General features: G+C 34.5%; 1 protein-coding gene across 1 annotated transcript; it reads left to right on the top strand.

Annotated features, from left to right (window-relative positions):
• Nucleotides 1-3,130: 3,130 nt before the first annotated feature.
• Nucleotides 3,131-23,382, top strand: LOC121405622 (G-protein coupled receptor GRL101-like). Its single transcript, XM_041596544.1, has 14 exons — nt 3,131-3,254; nt 6,493-6,718; nt 9,475-9,615; nt 11,145-11,252; nt 11,817-11,985; nt 13,714-13,785; nt 15,437-15,508; nt 16,054-16,125; nt 16,438-16,509; nt 17,018-17,092; nt 19,162-19,233; nt 20,150-20,221; nt 20,808-20,885; nt 22,186-23,382. Exons 1-14 carry the CDS (start codon nt 3,165-3,167, stop codon nt 23,294-23,296), a joined length of 2,430 nt encoding a protein of 809 aa, XP_041452478.1. The 5' UTR covers nt 3,131-3,164; the 3' UTR covers nt 23,297-23,382.
• Nucleotides 23,383-24,083: the final 701 nt, after the last annotated feature.

Raw genomic sequence — 24,083 nt, 5'->3', positions numbered from 1 at the left:
CAACATCTTCACACTGGTCACTGCACTGCAACTCCCGATTACAAGTGGTGCAACTTTCCAACCAATCGACTTGCGCGCCCTGGAATTCCGGAATTTACATATTGCAATACAGTATGACAGAGGTGCATTTGTGCGAACACAAAGGCCATGAGCGTAAGTTAAAATATAGTTTTGACTAGATCTAGCCCTTGAAATTGACTACATTGTACCAATCCAGTAAATATAACCATCCAAAAAAAATAAAAATAAAAAAAAAATCCGGCGAAAATAGGGGGGGGGGGCGCGCCCGGGGCGCCCCCCTCTGGATCCGCCACTGAATAGGATTATTCATCTCATTAAACTGACCATGAGAGCACAAGGAGCGATGAACACATAGGCCCTAAGCAAGCTATATTTCGTGATATAAAGAAAACCCTTATGTAATATAATATTATATATACATACTATTATATAACATATAATATAGTATGATATAAAATAATTTCTTCCTCCACCACGTTTTTCTTTCTTTCGCCCTCTTTTTCTCCTTTTCCCGTTTTTTTTTTTTTTTTTGGCCACTGTATGTATGTTATATTGATAGTCTAAATAAACTTTTTATACAAACATAATGTGAGTTTCGACCGAAAACAGGAGAGAGGGTGTTGATTAGGTAAACTTGTTAAATGTATCCCTACAAGAGTTAGGTAGATCTTACCCCTTTATTTTAAACGGCTAACAACTCTTGTTTACCAGCATTGGTTCAAAACTTGCGGATATCGGTGCTGGTGTGTGTGTTCTTTTTAAGCTAAGTTATAAATACGCAAATTAAGAATAGCACAAATATTTCATTTTAAAATATTTTTATCTTCAATTTGCAAATTCATATCAGTTTTATAATCTCATCTTTCACAAATGCATATTCTGGTATTAGCAGTTACTGTTATCTGACCTTGCAGCGTATCAAAATATTGAAAAACACATATTTGCTTTATATTTACAAAAACTCTCCCAGCAAAAAAGGTGAGCTATTTGACGATGGAGATTTTTCAGAGGTGGCATTGACCACCTAAATTATAAAGAAAGAAGTCATGTTTTTTTCGTCCATTTTAATTTTTTGTAAATTCTGCTTCCGCCACTGGATCTTTCATTTTGTATTTCTTCCCGAGCAAAATCCAGCTAAATGAACATACGATCCCCCACCATTTTTAATACTTTTCCGTAAAAGGATTTTTCCTGTACCTTAGAAAGCATAGTCACTAAACACTATTCCCCAAAATGATCAATCAAAGGGCACTCCCATTCCAGTAGCACTTTCCGTTAAAAAAATATGAAAGCAATAAAAGAAGAAAAAAAGGAAGAAAATGGGCATCTAAATTCTATCAGTAGGCACTCTCTTTCCTCTCTCGCATGCTGATCTAAAGAAATAATCAAAATGTCTGTATTCATATCAATTTTGATTGAATAATAATGAATCAATAATGAATGAGCTGCAAACTTAACGATGAATTCTATTAACCCATATTCTTAAGTAATTTTAGAATCCAGTTTGATATACATCAATAATGAATTAAATAACAACAAAGAACTTTTTAAAACGACATGATTTCAAAGGCGAATATGAAGAAATATAGGAAATTAATATCACTTTTCAATTAAAATTGGATGGTATGGTTTCTCCAGTTACAATTCATTTCAGTTGAAAAACTCTGGTCTAAAATGAATGATTTAAAAATCGATTGCATCGTTGCTGCTAAACGTATGTTGTTGGATTTTTAAGGTAACTTTGAAATGTTCATTTGAACCATTTCTTTATATCTTTTTTCATACGGTTTGCACTTTACAATTGATTGCATAAGATGCAGTGGATATGGTAAATGGAAGGTTAGATTTAAGTGCTTTTGTATAAGTCGAGCAATACACAATAATGAACCGGAAAGGGAAAAAGGAGGAGGCCCTTTATCCACGTTTTATACTTTTCTAAATTCTTATGATATTTTATGAAAATCGTTCTAACGTTGGAATACGTCACAAATACTATACTCATATTATGATATTTTATTCGTGGTAGTGCATTACACGCGCAACTAGAGAATAATCTTTGTCTTAAATAAAAGCGACTTTCGACCATTGCAGCATCTAAATGTATAGGCAACACTCATTATACTCTGGCTTGATAATAGTTCTGACAAGTTATTGCCTTTAAATATAAGGCGCGATAGCTCAGTCGGTAGAGCGGGGGATTCGTATTCCGGTAACCCGGGTTCGATTCCCACTTGGTGCGCTAGTGCCCTTTGGTAAGGCATTAATACTCAGTACCAGGTCCTTCGGAGGGGACCTTAAGCCGTCGGTCCTCTGGTTGCTTGCTTAAAAGCATTCATGCTTTCTTAGCAATCAGGTAAAAAAATCACCATCACCAAATTAACCACAGTAATAAGCGACGGAGAGTAAATGGATATTGATGATGAATGAGATGCTTCATGTGACAACTATAGTTTGTACGTTCTTTTCATTTTATATTGTTGTCATACTTTGGTATCACTTTGAATTAATTGAGCGTATAATTCCTCTAATTCCCCCTAAAACTTCTCTTCCATTTCGGTTGTATTAAGAAAAAAAAATCATCAATCTTACTATGCTTATAGCGTGGTATACCATGCTTATAACATCTTAAAGCTATTGATTAACTCGTCTCGATATTAACCTGTCACTCTCTCTCTCTTTCTTGCTCTGTCAATCTATCACGCTCTCTCTCTGTTTATTTTCTCACACACACACACACCCAAACGCACATTCTCACGGGCAAGTACTGATAGACTTTATAATACACTGTATAAACGCTGTTTAGAATCTTAAGCAGGTTGTTTAAGCCCGTCACTCTATTGTTTAATTTTTATTCGAAGCCAACCATATTTTCACAATTTTGAGTACATTTTTACCAGGTACAAAAAGAATATTGCAAACTAGAACATGACTAAAAGCCGACCTACTTTTCATTTTGGAGTACCGAGTCATAAACACCTCGATCAAAATCACACAAAGTCGATACTTTTTTCTTAATTCCTTAAATCGCGTATATTACATTCTCTGTGTACCTTATTTAGTTTTCAATACTTCTAATAATATGCATGTCATTCTGTTCTATACTGATATTAGAATCAGGGCGTTGTGACTGCAGTAGTGAGTATATGACGACCATAGTTTCACCCGGCTTTCCCGATCATTATCCCTCTCTAACACACAAGGAATGGACTGTGGATGTACCTAAATTTTACAAGGTTTGTTACAGAATAATAAAATATATTTTCTTTCTCCTTCCCCTTTTATTCATTATCCCTTCATAAAGTTCACGAATCTTTGCCGCCTGTCATTGTATTTTCCTGTGAATTTGGAGGTCAGTTGATATCCAATTGTCTTTATTCTGGGTGATTTCAAGTTTAGCTAGTGTTGAGCTTATTGTATTCTGTGTTAGGTCAATGTTTTTTCCATTCAATTCAATTCGTAATTTATTTCAATCAATCAATCATAAAAATACAGGTACATGTACAAAGTAGGTAAAAACATGGGATTGGGAGCCCCTAGAAGTTTTCATTAAAACAACTTGTGGGTGGGGCACCACCATGTTACAATCAAATACAATTAATATAATGCATACATAAAGAGTGAAAAACAAAAAACATTGAAATACAATTTAAAAAAAAGAAAGAAAGAAACAATGGGCTAACATAGGGGAAATAAACAAACAAGAAAAACTAGGAGTAATAATTTTAAATCATAGTGACCTACAGTGAGCTATTGGGAGGAGTTTTTATACTGAGCAAAAAATTCAACTTTCAAGAGTTTTTTAAACTTATTTAGGGTTTTACTTTGTTTAATATCATTATTTAAATCATTCCACAGCTTAATTCCTCTACAACGTAGAGAGTTTTGGGTAATTTTGGTTTTGGAAGATATTGGTGAAGATCTGCTGAATGACGCGTAAAGTATGAATGGAAAGAGGCATTTGTGTTAAAGAGATTATTAAAAATATTTGGCAAGAGATTTGAATGGTAATTGTACATAAATATATAAGTATACATAAGAACCAAGTCAGAAATTTTCAATATTTTACAATCAAGAAATAACTTGTTTGTGTGACTATTGAAATGAGCATTACAAACTGTTCTGATTAACCTTTTTTGAATAAGAAATAATCTATGTAAATGTGTTTTGAATCCATTCCCCCATAGCATACAGCAATAAGTGAGATGTGGTAAAACCAAAGTATTATAAAGTGAAATTAAGACATGTCTGGGTAAAATAAAATTGAGTTTGCGGAGGACACCAGTACTTTTTGATAAACGAGTGCATAATTCATCAATATAAGGTTTCCAGGATAGAAATTCATTGATCTTGATACCTAAAAAATTTATATTTGATACCTGGGAAATAATCTTGCCATCCATAATAACTGGAGGAATGTCATTACCAATTTTTTTAGTTTGTGTTTTAAATAGTACAAATTTAGTTTTTTCAAGGTTCAGTGACAGTTTATTGCATTGAAGCCAGACAACGACTTTACGAAGTTCAATATTTATGGTCTTAATGAGAGGAATAATATTTTTTGAGAAAGAGTAATACTGGTATCATCAGCAAAGAGTATGAAATTAAGAATTGAGGAACAATTAACGAGGTCATTGATATACAGAAGGAAAAGCAAGGGGCCGAGGACGGACCCTTGCGGAACGCCGTGTGATACATGACTGAAAGTTGACTTGACACCGTTGACCACAACATACTGCATGCGATTCGATAAATAATTGTCAAACCAATCAAGAGCGAGACCTCTTATCCCATAATGTTTCATTTGTTTAAGAAGTATGTCATGGTCAACGGTGTCAAATGCTTTCGAGAGATCCAAATATATACCAATGGTGAGATTACCCTTATCTACTTCTTGCATTATACGATCATACATGTGAAATATTGGCATGTACGTTGAATATCTTTTACGAAAACCAAATTGTTGTGAGATTAATATATTGTTATGATTCAAAAAGCTGTACAAACGTTCAAAAACAATTTTTTCTAGTATCTTTGAGAAGATGGGTAAAACAGAAATTGGTCTATAGTTAACAATGTCTTTACGATCACCCTTTTTGAAAATTGGAACAATTTTAGCTATTTTAAATGCATTAGGAACTTCACCATATTCAAGAGACATATTATATATATGGCACAGTGGATGGACACATTGATAAATACATTTTTTCACAGTAGATGGGATAATATCATCAGAGCCACAGGAAAACGTTGATTTCAAGGAGGAGCGGATCCTTCGTATTTCATTTATATTGGTTGGTTTAAAAAACATTGAATGAATATTGTTGTTTCCTAAAAAAGACATGAAATCTGTGTGGGAGTCGGGATGACTTGAGCAAGATTTTTGCCCAAATTTGCAAAATATCTGTTGAAATAATTAGATTTCATTTGATTGGTAAGATTTCATTTGATTGGTAGATTTCATTTGATTGGTAAGATTTCATTTGATTGGTAGATTTCATTTGATTAGTACGAGTATAACGCCAAACATAAAATGAAGATAGCAGTCTTGAAAAGTTAGTCACTGGGCATTGAGCTGTCAATTTGTGATCTAAATCATTGTATAAACTCAGAATAGGTTTTGGTGCTTGGAAACATAATCTAACTTGTGCTTCAACACCAACACCAGAAATGAAATCACCCACTGTATTGCACGAGAATACATTATACTTTTTACTTGTGACTGATGTTGCTACTTCAATTACTTATCCTTCTATTATTCTCCTCCTCCTCCTCCTCCTCCTCCTACTACTACTACTACTACTACCACTACTATTATTACTACTACCACTACTATTATTACTATTGCTACCGCTACCACTACTATTACTACTTCTACTACTACTATACTTTTACTACTACTACTACTCATTCATCTACTACTACTACTACTACTACCACTACTACTACTACTACTACTACTACTACTACTACTACTACTACTACTACTACTACTACTACTACTACTACTACTACTACTACTACTACTACCACTACTACTACTACTACTACTACTACTACTACTATTACTATTACGAATTCTACAGCTACTATTCTTCTATTGTTACTTCTGCTTCTACTACTACTACTACTACTACTACTACTACTACTACTACTACTACTACTACTACTACTACTACTACTACTACTATCATGCCACTCTACTCTTTTACTTCTATTCCCGCTACTACTATTTAAGATATATTTCAGAGATCAAAGTAAGAGTAACATACCCTCTGTGATAGGAGTAAGATTGTAATCGTAAAAATATTAAACTAAATAATTACTGAATAGGAAGGTGCCATAAACCATAGAATAAAGTAAAGACACTGATATGTGATAAAGCATCATTAATATATTGTGTTTATATAGTTTCCTTTCTCTTAAAATGAATATAACCTTATACCCCTCCTCTTTTTTATATTTCTGTTATAGGTCCATATAGTCGTCAATGTTCTCTCGATTGAACGTGTATGGGACACTCTCACATTGATACATATCCCACTTGCTCTCCCACATGATGGTATTGAATTTCTATTGGTCAGTGCTAATGTGACGTCATTGATTTTACCTTCTGGATCGGTAGTGATCGAATTCTGTAGCGATGACCGTGTGGAAGATAATGGTTTTGCGTTTGATTTCCGACTCATGCCAATACGCGGTAAGTATAATGTATGAATTATACCAAAATGAACCATCCGGGGAAGGGGTTCGGGGTTGTATCTTAACATATACAAATGTGTTTGATGACTATTGTTCAAACGTTTAATAATATGCATTCAAAGTAGGAATGCAACAAATACCTTCATAAATTGTACATTGGTGTGCTATTTTAGTCACCTGGTCTATTCAATTTCTTCATCCTGCTATGTATGGCAAGATTACGTAATATCTTGCTTTGAAATCTGCCTCACGTCATAATGAAAGAAATGAAAGCTCATTTGACCAAAATTGTCCATGAGGTAACTACGAACTAGTCTATTGAATTCAACTTTTTCTCGGCGTGGTCTATAAAATAATATTAACTACGTCATGGCTCCTCCACTCAGTTATTTAAGTTGACTGAGATATCATACAATTTGAAATAGTTTCATATTCATTTAGGAAGTCATTTATTTTGATAGTCTTTCGTTCTAAAATATTATGATGATGACTGTTGCATAACGTGTGGAAATATGCACAACAAAAAAAGTAAGTCCCCCCTTAAACAAACATCAATACTTTCCAAACCAATGTGAGTTTTTAATATATTTTTACATGAGCGTGTAGGTAATTTTATAAGCTACCCTCTGAGTAATTGTTATGGACGTATTTTACGTCATGCTTCAGTGAGCACCGTCAGAAAGCAAAAATGTAACTTTTCAAAAGTCACAAGCCAAATATCATGGCTTTGATTCCATTTTATTGGAACTTACTCCACATTCTCATCATGAAAAATAGTCAGAAGGCTTATAAAAGGTACTTTCTAAAAGACGATAAAACTTTTTTGGTTAAATTTCACGGTTGAATAAACAAAAGTCCAAATTTGCTATAATTTGATATTTTACACGTTTGTATCAATACAAATGATGTGATGACAGTTATTTTGGGGAAGAGTTTCTTCAACAGTATTCATCGTTTAACGGTTCAATGAACATTTATTGAAAAACAAATATGATTTTCAAATATCATAGGCAAGTATTGTTTCATTTTGGTAACTGAAAATGATGTTTTCTCAAATTTTTCGTTGTGTTCATGACCAATTAACATGCTTCAATGATTCAAAGGCGTTTAATTAAACATTCACGCTTGAATGAACATGTGGAATGTGATTAGCTCTTTTTTACGTTATTGGAAAAAATGCAATTTGTAACTATGGATATCTGTCACAAACCTCCTTGCATAGTTCATTTGATTTGATTTTTGTGAAAATCCCGATGTTTAATGCATCAGTGAGCACACAATACTCGAAAATTATGCAAATGAGAAGAAAGTTCAAGGCCTTGGCCCCACTCTGTGCCGTATCGAATGGTTATTTTGGTGTGCGCACCTTTTGGATAGTGTTACTCTGAAGCCATGTGCGAAGTTTCATGAAATAACTGTTGGCAGAAGTAACAAAAATCGTCCATGAAACAAACCCTCATTTCAATTTTGACTTCCTCTCTCATGGACTTGTGTACATTATGGGTGCATATGTTTACGAATAAGTAACCCCTTATTTCATATGGTGGAACTTTTTTTCAAGGGTGTCTTGAAAATGTCGTTGGCAGTAATGTTTATCAACCTATGGGCAAAATTCTGTGCAAAACTGAAATCGATTTGTTTATTTATGGATGAGTGGGCACGCATCAAAGTGAGAAAATTGGTATTTTCAACGTCACAGACGCATTTTAAAGGATAATAAAATGATTATAGGGGGCAACTTCTGTTTCAAGTGTTACTTTAATTGGTGTTGTTTTTATCATCCATCATTTCTATCACCACACACTTTGAAACATTTTCATGGTTGAGCGAGCACAAACGAAAATTAGGAATGAATACTCTTTATACTGCATAAATGTATTCTTTCCCTAACAAGTTCTCAGGATCAGTTGAATGTATGGACAAATCAGTGGTGGATCCAGAATTTGAAAATGGGGGAGGGGTCTATAATCGGAGGAGCCACCAACATTTTCAAATTTTAACATGATCTAACAAGTTGTAGGGGATACTACCATAAACCCCTATGAGGATACGTCAAAATTCAGGGGCCGCGGAACGGTTTTCAAAGTGGGAGGGGGGGGGGGAGAGACTGAGCCAAAAGTGAGGGGGGGCTGATCATACAATAAAATCAAAATCGTATGGTAATTTTTACATTTTTGTACCTGCTTTTGGAAAAAACTTGGGGCTGAAGCCCAACCCCCCCCCCCCCGCTTCCGTAGCCCCTGCAATACATTGTGCTCACTCAACCATCAACAAACGATATCAAAATCTGGTCTGAAGTGGTTGAATGATGGATAGTAAAACAGCATGATACCATAAAATTCACATGAAAAAAAACTTTTGCCCAACTTCGTATTTGAACAAACTAATAAACGACTCTTGTGACTTTTATAAGTGGTCATTTTTAATTCAATCTTTAATTACTCATGCATGACTCAACCGATCGATCTAATTTTTCATCAGAAGTTGCTTAATTAGTCCAGAAAACTACCTATGAAATATCATATCTCAAACTAATTCGGTTCAAAAGTTACAGCAATTTGATTTAGGGGACTTACTTTATTGTTGTGTATATAATGTAAATTTCTTAATTTTCTTTGGAACCTCAATGTCTTGCCCTTTTTAGCAACATATTTGAAGGTGGGATTATTATGATTTAAACAGAGGTCGATATCACTGCTTAGACGCGTGCTTTTCAACATTAAAGTTGTAATTTTATAATTCATATTTTTGCAGATGGTAATAACATGTCATGTGAAAAGATAGCTGAGGACACGGAATTCGCTTGCTCATCTGGAATGCAATTCGTCGACATCATCGCAAGGTGTGATGGGAAGGTTGACTGTCATGATGTTTCAGACGAAGTCGGCTGTGGAAGTGAGTATAAGTTAATAGAAATTGTGCAAACATCTGATAAGTCGGTGCAATTTTTCATTTGTTGTTATTTCCTGTTTTCATTGTGTATGTCTATCCGCCCTTTACCCGATAAAAAAAATCGCAATTTGAAAGATGATTCCAGTGAAAAATAAGGTTAATGACGAATATTTAGCACGTGTGATACCAAATTAGAACATTATTAGAATCACGAACGCTAATCACAGTCACCACAGTCATGATTACAAGAGCAATCATCTTTACAATGATGATTAGAGATGTGAAAAGCGAAGTTTATAACGCGCTTTTCCTACATGGCCCAAAGCCCTCACAATTTCAGTTAACATATTTATACAAACAAAAATCAAAATGACATATTAAATTAAGGCAGTTGCCTCGAACAAAAGAGGACTTCTTAAAACGAATCACAGAACAATGCTAAAAGTAAGGAAGATTATTGGGGGATGTGAAAGTAGTCAGGGGCTTTGTTCGACCCTTTCGGACGTTGGCGGCAAATCCATCGAAAATTTCAAAGTCTGCATGTAATTTTGGTTTTAATAATAAAGAATATAATTATGCTGTAATTGCATCTCGTTCATTATTTAGGAATTCGATTACATGTTACTTTGTTGCATCTGATTCAGTAATGAATCATTTTCTATTAGAATATCAGAGGAAGATAACCATGTATAATATAAATGATGATCATGGTAATTGCGGTAATGGTGCAGATGTTTATTTTAATTTTGATGGTGATGATGATGACGATTGCGACGATGATAATAGTATTGGTGGGATAGTGGTGTTGGTGATGATGTTGGTGGTGGTGGTGGTGGTGACGATGGTGGCGGTGAAGCCGTTGGCGGTGATGGTGAACATGATGATAAAGACATAGAGATATTTTTATTCATTTTACTTGGGTGTATATCTGTCGGAAAGAACTATTTACATAGAGACATCATCATCTGACGTCACGATCCAAAATATATAACTCACACCACTATAACTTTACAAAACCCGCTGTCATCTTGATTACAGGTTAATGTCACAATGCCCTAGCCTTATTTGGTCACATGATCTGAGCTTTGATAAGTCATTGTACATTATTGTACACTGTTAAAAAAATTGTTATTATAAAATAAGAAATTCATGTCGCAGAGTCTTGAGAACACCTATAATCTTACTGCACTGTGTAATCTTACATGTATTTGTGTGAAATTACAGAAAATTTGTATTCGGTGTACGTAACCTTACAAATTGATCGTAATAAAACTGTTTCACCCTTTTTAAAATAGACATGTTCTGTAAAATTGTAGAATATCTTTTTTGTTGTAACAATTTACAGAATGATTTGGTTATTTCTTTACTGTAAACTCTGTTTTTTCTGTAAAATCTTCTGGGTTTTTTTTCTAGCAGTGTAGATAGCTTTCACTATAAGAATATAGTGATACGCGCTATATAAGAAAATGTTATTATTATTATTATCGTGTAATTCATGTATATTGACGTTTTGCTATGACCACTTTATGCAGGTTGTCCATTGAATGGCTACCAGTGTAAAGGGAGTGATATCTGTCTCCTGATGGAGTTCCTGTGTGATGGTTGGTCTGATTGTCCTCTAGGAGATGATGAACACAATTGTAAGGAAATACGAGACTTCATTTCTTTTCCTCAGTTCCCAAAAGTGGTGATACCTAATGTCATTAATCAAGTTATGTTAATATAAGTTGCGATGTTCCATCGGTTATATGTATAATATACTCCCGACTTGTGTATTCGTGTGTGTGTGGGTGGGTGTGTGTGTGTGTGAGAGAGAGAGAGTGTGTGTGTGTTTTAAATAGAGAGTTCGTGTGTGAGCGGCGTGCGCAATTCAGTTTTTAGGGAGAGGAGAGGTGCGCTGTGTGCGGGTGTGTGGGTGTCTGTAGAGGGTGTGTGTGTGCGTGTGTTTTTCCGTTGGTCTATCTCTATACCTCTCAAATTTTAGGTTCTTTTTTTTAGGGATAAGTACGTGATTTATGTGAGGTTGCGGGTAGGTGCGCGTTAATACATGAGCAGGTGTATGAGGCCTATGTGTGGGTAAGCAAATTTGTGTGTGTTAACGTGTGATTCCCGATTATGAATAATTCGAAAACAAATAGTAATTGTAATAGCTGCCTAATATTGTTGTTTGAAAACTAAAACCATTCATATTTTTATGATACGAGGTTCCCTTCAATGTCCCACCGGATACACGTGTGGTCACTCACCATATCATATCAAGTATGAACCGAGACACGACTGTGGACCATCAGACTGGTTACCTTTCTGGGTTAATGCTTCAAGTGCCTGGAGAACAGACTACGGTAACATCACCGCTAAACTTGCAACTATTCTGTGAGTATTTGTGAGCTACAATTCTCAACTTGCTCATTTTTGTCTCACCTGCAAAGCAGAGTGAGACTATAGGCGCCGGCGGCGACGGCGGCGTCAACATCAAATCATAACCTGAGGTTAAGTTTTTGAAATGTCATCATAACCTAGAAAATATATGGACCTAGTTCATGAAACTTGGACATAATAGTAATCAAGCATCACTGAACATTTTGTGCAAGTTTCAGGTCTCATGATTAAGGTCAAAGGTCATTTAGGGTCAATGAACTTTGGCCGAATTGGGGGTATCTGTTGAATTACCATCATAACTTTGAAAGTTTATTGGTCTAGTTCGTTAAACTTGGACATTAGAGTAATCAATTATCACTGAACATCCTGTGCGCATTTCAGGTCACATGACCAAGGTCAAAGGTCATGTAAGGTCAGTGAACTTTGGCCATGTTGGGTGTTTTTTGTTGAATAACCATCATATCTCTGTAAGTTTATTGGTCTAGTTCATAAAAAGTGGACATAAGAGTAACCATGTATCACTGAACATCTTGTGCGAGTTAGAGTAGTTTTCAAAGTCAGCACTGCTGCTATATTGAACTGTGTGATGCAGGTGAGACGGCCAGAGGCATTCCACTTGTTACTTTATCCAGCGTGTACATTTCTTTCTTCTCAGTTACTGATTGTTTCCTATACAGTGCGTATCAAAAAAAAGTTTACACCTAGAAAAAATCCTGTAAAATAATCATTTGTAATATCCTGAGTATTTTTCCACATTTTAACATTGGTACAGATCCATTTAAGCAAATGACGATATAACTGTCAAAAAATATTTCCGCTCGAGTGAGCACCACTAACTTTTGAAAAGTTAGTGAAAAATAATTTGCGCAGAAGTTTGACATAATTATGTGAATAAAAGTAGACCTTAATCATGAAGAATGCGTGGAATTTAGCTAGTAAAATTGATTTTAAGATATGTTTTACCCTTTTTTAACTGTTTCCTTGCTCCAAAAAACTTCAAAGAGTGCATAGCGCCCCACCCCACTTTCCCCACACACGGAGGCCATCGTGACGATATTTTTTTTACAATGAGCTGTAATTTACATGGAATGGCTTAGACTTTATCTTCGTTTGTTTACTTATTGTCAAGCTTGGGAAAAGTGTGGAGAAACAATTATTAAATGAAAAATGAAATGTAAACCTACTTTAAATGATAAAAACTTTGTGAAAAATGCTGGAGATTTCTGATATAAACTTTGTTCAGATTCAGTTATGTCATCAAATCCAGCTGGCACAAAAAGGGTAGAGGTTGTGCTTACTAAGTGTTAGAATTTCAGTTTGGGTGGCAAATTTGTTACAAAATGCTTTAATGTATTCATATTATTTCAAATGACTAAAACTGCAAGGGAAATGTTTCGCAGGGTAAGTTTGATTTCGCCCTTTCTCCTTGACACAGCGTGAAAACAGCATTTCTGCGCAAACAGATTTGTGCGAGCTTTACAAAATTGGACAGTGCTCACTCAAGTGTAACATTCTCTCAAAATTTTTACTTTCATTGGATAGATGAGACCCGAACCCAAAATTATATGTGAAAAATTACCCACATATTGTATATGTTTTAAATCCCATGGCTTTTTCAAAGTGTAAACTTTTTTTGATACGCACTGTATATCCATCATTATAGAAGTTGTAATGGGTTTTAGAAGATAAATTGAGTTATTATTTTGTTTGTTTCAATTGTAGCAACCTTCGGGAAATTTATCATGAAACGTTGGAAGTTGGAACATTTGTCGATCTTCCTAATCTTAGCTTGCTGTAAGTTACCTGTTCTTACCTTAATTTATCACTATACTACAGTGCGTTTCAGAAAAAAGGGTAATCCAAATCTAGAGGGCTGATTTTCGGATCATATTTAATTTTGTGACATTATTCTGCATGGATATAAATGAGAAACTCGTCAGCTTTCCATTGATATCGTATTTGTACCATTTGTGCTACGCATGACCAAATCAATCGCTGTTGAAGACAACAGGTGCAGAGACCACTTTTTCCAAGTTTTGGTAAAGAGGGTAAAACGTGCACTTGATAGAATATGTTTTCCAAAGTAATTCTTGGAATGAAGTGTTACTGGAGGCATTTCTCTGAAATGATGATTGAAAATTTAAAGTCTTATCATGGACCGGGTCTTATTGACCCAAACCTTCAACATATCTCCTCTCCTTTGAAAGCATAGCCAGAAGCGTGGAAGGATATTTTGGACAGCTCGTCTCACCAGTGGCAATGCCGGATTATTGTGCAAAGTATCCACCACATCAGAAATTCGGCCCTGCAAGTCATCAAAATCTTGGAGTTGCAAAAACCTTATTTTTAAGTGTCCCTAAAGGAAATAATCACTGGACGTGCGGTCAGGCGCTCTTGGTGGCCTTTCAATGCCATGGTTGAGGGCAACAACGCAATGTCTAAAGAGTTCTCTGTGTCTATCACGAAATGATGCTGGAACGATGGGCAGGAGTGCCATCCCGAATCTACCAAAGATGCCTGTACACTCCTCGCAACTGTCTCTCAAAATGTTGGTCGAATTGTAGTACGAACTCCTCGTTAATGGTGTGCAAGTACATTCACCTATTAACACTCCTTTGGAAGAAAAAAAGGTCCAATCAAAATATTCCAGCTCAGGCATCGAAGAAAGTATTTACATCAGCATCTGCCTTTTTATCAAGTTTTCAAAAACTTGGAAAAAGTGGTCTCTGCATCTTTTGTCTTCAACATCAATCAATTTGGTCATGCATAGCGCAAATAGCACAAATAAGGTATCAATGGAAAGCTGATGAGTTTCTCTTTTACATTCATGCACAATAATGTCACAAAATTAAATATGCTTCAAATATCAGCCCTTTGGATTTGGATTACCTTTTTTTCTGAAACGCACTTTATATTGGCACAGACTCTCTGCAGGCAGCAGTGCATTCTTGAATATTTATTGATTTGGTTTGTCCAACTTCGTCCATGTATATAGGACCCACAGTCTTGTCCTTATGCCAGTTCATTCTAATATAGTTAGAACCAGGAATGGAATTGTATTACAATCACTGCAAGTGTAAATAAAATGCCTACATCACAATGTCCTTCGTATTATAGATTTCCAATAGAATTATTAAGATTTCGATTCATTAATGATTCTTTTTTATATTTCAAATTATATTAACGGAAATGTCAATGATACTTCATGATAAACATGCAATCATGCAAAACGCGCCTCGGAATAGAATATTTCTAGATAGATGGCGCTATATAAATGCCTATTATTATTATTATCATTATTATTAATTGCTAATATTGATGAGTCATAAATCACATGTAAGAATAAAATGATATTCTACACAATAATTTAAGCCTGGTGGAAGGCAAAATTGAATACATAATAATGTATTTCTTTTATATCAATGTAATGTTTCATTCCAATCAGTGATATGACACATTGTGGATTAACACATCTAACCCCTGGAGTTTTCGATGGCTTAGTCAGACTCAAGAAACTGTGAGTGCTCCATCATCATCCTTCATCACGCACTATTCTGTTTCTAGCTATACACCTTATTGGCGCCCCTCCCTCCTAATCATACTCAGACATGAGATTAATTTTATTAATTATACTAATCATACTCTTGTCGCACTCTTTTCTCCTCTCCTCTCCCCTCCCTCCCCCCCCCCCCTCTCCATCTCTCTCCAGGGCGTTTGGGAATTATCATTATGATTTTTTTACAGGGGGGCGGGGGGCTGGTTTAGATTTGACAAGCTAAACTAAAAAGCGTTTCGCTCGAAAATTATGGTTATCTTGTTTCAGGAAAACTTTGACAAGAAAAAAAGAAGGTTTATGTAGGTTACTTGGATTCATTTCTTGGTTTCATAACTTAAATACTTTTTACAATTTTGTTTTATTGACCCAAAATATCACTTTATTCTGAATAATGTCAAAGTCATTACATTTGAAAAGTAACAGTTACTAGTATATGTCCTTTAATCATACGACAAATGTTGGTGATCATAATGTATGAAATTAATTGTTTATTTGGATCTTTACAGAATCCTGGCGCACAACAAAATAACTTTCATTGAGGCCTGGACTTTTAAAGGTCTTTCTTATTTGAATTATTTGTAAGTACATTTTCCCTTCTCAAACATTTCCAAAGAAGAAAAATTTAAGAGTCGAAGTTCAAGAGGCATAACCGTATTGCGAGTATAGCCATAGTAGTATAGTTAAGTGTCAGTATAGTGGCAATTGTAGCTGTGGTATAGTACAAACAGTCTTTACTTTCATTTTGTCAATATTCGCCTCACGTTTTAAAAATGTACTCGCTCCATTTAGTGTGATTAAGAGTGAATGTACATGAGTGCGTACAGCAATTGTCCATTTGTCTGTTGAATTAATTTTCTCATTTATATTCTAAACTTTTCTTTCGTTCATAGGTACTTGGAATCAAACGCGATTCATGAATTCAGTGAGGGTTGTTTCAAAGGCCTCGTCCGTATTAAGTCTATGTAAGAACGATACCTTAATCAGTTGATTGTAATACTTTAATTCATCGATATTTTTGCTGGTTTTTAATCTGAATTAATTTATGTTGCATTTAAGTTTGGCTTTTTAAGGTGGTTCATAAAGTGTGGTATGTTAATTATAGATACTACCAACACACACACACACTCACACACATGACCTAATACGCACATTCACACCCTGAACCTTACACACGCGTATTATCTTACACAAATAATCATAACTAGTATTACTTACCTTTGTATTTGTTGTGATTTAATGATGAAGGTTATTATTTATTGCTCGCAATACAAACAAAAATTCACGGAGAAAAAGTATATTCGAGAATATTGTTTTCTTGATTTTTCTAAAAAAATATAATTATAATTACGTTTGATTGTATATTTGATGGACATAAATGTAGGAATCCATAAAAGGCATCTAGCAGAGAGCAAGGTTATTACAAACTGTCTACAATGAAGTATATAAAAAAAACATTCCTTTTCTATGTAGAGACTTGGAAAACAATACAATATCTCATGTCAGGGCTGGTGCCTTCAAAGATGTTGGTCAAACACTCGAACGATTGTAAGTATTCATCATCATCAGCAGCAACTAAATTATCTTCTTATTTATATCATAAGTCTCAGTGTTATCTTCGTCCTTCCCATGTCATAAGTTTGTTATAACATTCTTCGTCTTCTTGTTCTTCTCTTCTCCTTCATCACCTTCTTCTTCACCTTTCTTCACCTCTTCTCTTTTATCATCATCATCATGATCATCATCACCACCATCATCATCATCACCATCATTATCATCATCATCATCACCACCACCACCATCATCATCATCATCTCCTCCTCCTTCTTCATTCACTTCTTTAATTTTGTTCTTCTTCTATGTTTTTAAAATTTTTTTTTTCCTCATCTCCATATTCATATTTTGTTGTTATGGCGAATTATTTTCATTTGCCACAAACATTATTCGTTTGTAATTTCAATCATTTCATTTATTTCTTCACTTACATTTCTTTTACGAGCAGATGGATCTTGCATCTATCCTAAAACTTCCTAATATAAGATGTGTTTTAAGATAATGAGATTATTAATAAATTGCACTTTTGAAACCATATCACACGCCGGGCCTTGGATAAAAGAAAATTTGATGCCATTTACTCTCTTGTGATTCTCAGGGACATATATTTTCCCCATTATCCTCAAATATTTCATAATCCAATTCTATCGTACACCGCATTTTCCCCTATCAACTACATTTCGAATAAAATCCATTTGATTAATTTGATCAATCAGATTAATTTGATTAATCTGATTGTCATGTAGCTATATACCATCCTGATAAATCGATTTCACTCTCCTAAGATGTGGTGTTTCTTTAAATGAAAATTACCCCATAGTTTATCCCTTATGTTATTTTTAGTCTACCATACTGAAGAAAGGAGTATCGCGGATCAAAATTGATTGAAGATCTAAAATTTGTTTTGAAATATCTTCGATTTCGTTCGTGCTGCAAGGACAAATGACAAATCCAAATAACAAAATTTCCCTTCCAAACACGTGCTGAAATAAAAATATTTCAATATTCATTATTTTGTTGATCAAAATGTCTCATGTCTTCATTGAGATGTTTAATCGATTTCTCACGCGAGCTTTGAAGTTGTAGGTTGAAGAGTACAATAGGGTGAATCTGACCATTATTGCACCCCCACCATACCAATATAATTCTTATTTGAGATGTAATAAAGCCAACACGGGATTAAAACTGATACAAAAATGTAAACAAATTCTTTGAACATTGTCTTTTTAAAAAAGTTTTCAATATAATTGATAAAAAATTGCTTTTATTTGACAAGCAATATCAGATAGGTATTTGATAGAAAAATACATTATTGTTCACACTATTAAATTTGAAAGGGTAAATTGCTTTTTTAAATTGAAATTAAAAAATATTTTATTCAGACAAGTATAAATTTAACATTCTCTCGGGGAAAGATAATTAAGATTGAATGACCCTTACAAAGTTGCTTCCATAAAAAAGTATAGGCTTACATATTAAATACATATACATTAATAAATTTAAACTTAAAACATACATAATAAGCATAAGTATGATAAAATATGCATATATCATTAATCATTAAGATTTTTTGTAAGAATAGTATTCATATAGGAGATTGTATGATGGGGATAAAATGTTTTTTTTAAGTCTGTATTGAGTAAGAAAATTGAAGTGATCTATTTCATGGTATATTACTTATTCTCCTTGTTTAATGCGACCCTCTCCGCCCCCTCTCTGTCTTTCTCTCTCTCTCCCTTTCTTAAACCCCGTCTTTGTTGTTGTTTATGTTGTTGTTCTTTTTCTTCCCCTAGCTTTAATTGTGCCATAATTTGGGGGGAGAGGCAAACACTTAAACTTGATTTACATTTTTTCATAGCTGTAAACTTGTCGTTTGTTTCTGTTGTTTATTTAGGCTTTAAAGCGCATACCATTCAAAATATGTATCCCGATTATTTCTTTCCAAACTTCCTCTTCTGCTCCTCTAGTTTATGTATATTGTCTGCTTAACAATCTTATTCTTTTTATGTTTAAATTTGTCTACATGATACGTAATCCATGACGTCATCACGGTTACACTAAAGCCTACTGCATGGAAACCTTATGACTTCAATTAATGCTTCAATGTTTACTGGCTTACGAAACCTACAGAGGATGTAAGTAACATTGCTAAGAGGCAATAACCATGATAACATACATAAAACAATGCATAAAAAACGTAAGATGAGTGAAAAAATGTTCTTCTTCGGATATTCAAAAATTTCGTCGGATATAATGATAATTACATAAATGTATAGAAAATCGTTTTAATTACAAGCTTTAACATGATGATTTGTAGTTAAGGGAAATTTATCAGATAATTTGTTATTTTGCGCGAGTATTGTTAAAAAAAATTATACTTGTATTTATTGCGCGAAATGACTTGATATAAATGTCTTCGAATAAATAGCCTAAAATATTTTTTTACATAGATTACAATGAATAATAATTTGATTCTTAAAATTTTTTGATTTTCTTGATTATAATTTCTAATGTCACTTCATTTAATATCTGATTTCCCCTACCCCCTCTTCTGTCTTCCCCCTCTTTTGTTTTAAGCCTCTATGTGAATATTAATTGTGTAAAGTTATGTTTAATATACAAGTATTCATGATCACAGTAAAAATGATTTCTATAGAGAATCACAATTAAGGTGGGGATAAAACATAGAAGCCTCAGTCCTGGTTTTAATCTTGCCCACCTTTTCCATTTTTTATGCTGTTTTAGTTTAAATTATTTTCTTTCTTCTCGTGCTCTAGATGTATTTTGATGTTCATGTTCTATATTCATGCTACTGTTATTGTTTTTATATGCAATTTTTAATGTAAATGATTTGGAATTAAAGATTTAAATTGAAATAAAAACTAATTCCTTTCCATCTCTCACTCCTCTCCAGATACAAATATTTCCTCTTTACTGTGTTTTCTCTTTAGAAAAAAAGAAAGAAAATGTTTCACTCTGAATAATTAAATCGTCAAATTTTCATTGTAAGCTTACTCCCTCTCTCATATGGCATTTTATTGTTTTAAACAGAAATTTTAACAACAATCAATTAAGATACATTGAACCGGGAGCCTTCCACAATCTATCTACTGTGACTGATTTGTGAGTTTTGACCGAGTTATTCAGTCTGTGTGATTTATTTACGTCTTTTAAACCACAATTGTGATCATCAAGATGTTACTTTTATTAATCTTTGTATACAACAAACGACGAATCTTGATAAAGGGGGCTAATTTACATAGTTGCAACAGAAAAACCTAACAATTTAATCTTTGAGAGATAACGCAATAACATGCATTTGCTATTAAGTGTATCCTCCATTTCCATAGATATTGATGTTTGACAAAAAAAATGCTCTGAAATTTTGTTTTCTTTACGGATAAACTAATATGTAGATTATATACAAAGCATCTCAATTCATAATTTCTTTATGATACACATTGTCATTGCATATATATCACTTCATATTTTTTTCTGGTGAAAATGGAATAAACATAAATCTAAAATGAATTTTAATCGCGGTGGTACAGTCCTCAATCACCAGAAAAATAAAGACCAAGCGTCTAAACGCTTCTTCATGGCGAATTTGTTTGTAGGCGACAACAACAACAACAATGATGATACGGTTGGATTGTCCTCTCTAAACGTTTCTTCTGCTTTTGCCCCTGTTTTTCCTCTATTATGTTAGAGTAATTTCATCGCTGAGTCCGGAACCATACCTTCTTTACCCCGGCATATTTGATGGACTGGATTCCTTGACGGCTTTGTAAGTACCTTTTAAAAATATGTTGTATATTAATGATTACATCAGTGGTTGAGTCGAAGCAATATTGACCAGGGGCCGCGGAAGCGGGGGGGGGGGGGGGGTGCTAGTGGGCGTAACCCCCCCCCCACTTTTTTTCCAAAACCGTGTACAAAAACGTAAAAATCACCACAGGATTGTGATTTTTTGCATGATCAGCCCCCCCCCCCCACTTTAAAAACGGTTTCGCTGCCACTGTTGACCTATGCCTGCATGATTGTCCATCTGATTCACATGTATTTAAAGGTGACAATTTTATCAATCCACTATTACGGTACATGGGACTCTCATATTCGACACTCAGCTGTTCAAAACAAAATACTCGTCGGTTCAGTATAACTCTAGAACTGCTTGATTGATTGATTGATTTTATTTGTCAGGTAACTATGAAAAAGTACATGAAAATATGAACAGTAGTGTATACCTTGACAGGATTGCCCATGAAAGCCGAGATGGCTTATTTCCAATGGGGTCCTTACATCAGTAATTGACAACAATGTACATCTATGAAAAAACACCTATAAAAATCTACAAACTACATCAATTAAGTCTAGACAACTAAATTTACACGAAGAATTGTAAAACTTAATATATAAAAAGACAAAAACAAATATGTTTGCCATGAAAAACCATTTACGCAAAATATGATTAAAATAATTGTAAAACAGGTTGAGTAAACGATCAGTACTTCAAGGTTACATATGAAAATTATACTATAATCAGTTTTTAAGTAGCGCTAAATGCATCGTAACTAATACAAGACTCATGAATCGTAAAACCTAGGATATGAAAAAGTACAAATAAGTTTGACATCAAACTTTCACGCAAAAACAATAGATGATGAAACAATGTAAAACAAGTTGATAAAATAAATCATAACTAAAAAGTTATATATCAGACTACATGATACACATGAAATTAGAAAGAATATTTAACATTACAGAGTGGGGACATTTTTTAAGTGTTGTTTCAATACTCTTTTAAATTGTTTAAAAGTCTTAACCGATTTAACATGATTAGTCTAGTGCAGTTGTCTCTTCTCACTTCTGATTTCACGTGCAGCCTCTAAGAAGTGGTTTCAATATACCAATCAATCCGGTTAATGGACTTGAAAAGTTAATGGGCAAGATGGGAAAAATATACAAACAGATTTCCTCCACGAAGTCACTGATGAATAAAGAACTGTCAGTTCGATAACTTTTGTTGTTTAATTAAAAAAAGTTTTGAAAGTAATGTATGAATTTTCTTTATCCTTGCTTTATAGATATGTATATGATCAGCGTTTATGCTGCCTGTTACCGACTTACGTTCTTTGCGTTGTCCAGAAGCCTGCTCACCCTCTCTTCACCTGCCGAAAAACCTTTCTTCAGAACACAACCATCAAGGTTTTCATATGGATCCTTGGTTTGAGCGCCCTTTTCGGTAACATCTTTGTCATCACCTTGAGAATCAGAAGCCGTTCAGTGACAACGGTTGGTAAGATCCAGTCCATGTTCATCACTAACCTAGCTGTGTCTGACTTCTTTATGGGAATCTACATGGTACTCATTGCAGTCATGGATATCTACATTGGGGAATCCTATTTCTGGGAAGGTCGTGCTGATGAATGGCGCTCCAGTGTCACTTGCCAGATTGCAGGATTCCTATCTGTCCTTAGCAGCGAAGCATCGGTCTTTCTCCTGACCTTGATAACAGCTGATCGTTTCATTTCCATAGTATTTCCCTTCAGCCAACACCGCCTTAGTACCACATCTGCCCGTCTTGCTCTTATTGTCATCTGGATAGTCGCAATTTCTCTAAGTCTTATCGGTGTCCTGCTGAACAATGTAATACCCGATGCCTATGGTCTTAGTGATGTCTGCGTTGGTCTGCCATTCATCAGGAAATCAACGGACATCTCTACTGTAATTGACCAGCGTTCATCTGCCCAGTACAACACTGTGATCTACAATGTTGCATCAGGATCCACAGTCTCGACATGGCAGTTCTCCATTTTCTTGTTCCTTGGAGTAAACCTCTTTAGCTTCATCAGTATCCTCTTCTCTTATATCATTATTTTCATCAAGATTCGTCTGGATCAGGCCGAAGTCGGTCGCAGGGCAGAAGCTTCTAACGAAATCAAGATGGCCTTGAAGATGTTCTTGATCGTCGGCACCGACTTTTGCTGTTGGATGCCCATTATCATTCTTGGTATTCTCGTCCAGACGGTCGGGGTTGATGTTACACCAGATATCTACGCCTGGTTGGTGGTGTTTGTTTTACCAATCAACTCATCACTTAATCCCTATCTATACACCATCATTCACATGTCATCGAAGAGATCTTCAAATGAGAAGAGCAAGCAGACGATTATTAGCATGGTTACCCGTGACTAGGATTGAACACAATGTCACTAAGAGGCACAAATGATAAGGAAAGGGCGCCTGTGGTCCATGGAATCCCCCCCCCCCCAAAAAAAAGGAAAGAGTTTTATGAAAAAAATTTACAAACAAGAGAAAATTGAAAGAAAGGAAAGGTAAAAGGGCGAATTTTTTTAATATCATGTCAAAATTTATCACGAAATAAGGCTGGGAGGGGGGGGGGCAGTATATATACGCCAATGTTCAGAGAATTTGTTTCGATATAACAAATACTAACTGTACATTCTCATTGATAGAAGATTGATTTTATATCGTATAGATATCCCATTGTATAGACCATATTAGGCTTATAATGCCGTATATGTCAATATTGTAAATTATATTCTTTACATTATTTTCTGACTTTTCAGTTCAAGCGTTTTTCTCATGTATCAAAATGAACAGTTAAATAATTCAATATAAAACATGCAAAAAGTGGAAAAGTGATTCATGAAATATTGGAGTAAATTGGTTGTTAATCTTAGATACACAGACGAAACCGATTGCTTGATTGCACATTTTTATATAAGAATTAAGAGCAATTACACTCATTTATTTAGTTATTTCCTCTTTAAGGATATTTATACCGTGTAATGATTAAGAATATTCCAGAATGTCTCAGTTAAGCTCTGTTAGGCATGCTATTTAGATAGCTGAGTAATCTTTGTTATTTCTGGAATGTAGACAATAAGGCCTGCCTGCAGTGAAAAGAACAATAGGATTAGCTATGTTGTTTACATTGTTAATTTCACTGAGGTCATTC

This window comes from Lytechinus variegatus, chromosome 1, assembly GCF_018143015.1.
Source record: "Lytechinus variegatus isolate NC3 chromosome 1, Lvar_3.0, whole genome shotgun sequence".
Classification (NCBI taxonomy): Eukaryota; Metazoa; Echinodermata; class Echinoidea; order Temnopleuroida; family Toxopneustidae; genus Lytechinus; species Lytechinus variegatus.
The sequence above is the reverse complement of the archived record's forward strand: the minus strand, read 5'-3'. Positions and strand labels throughout refer to the sequence as shown.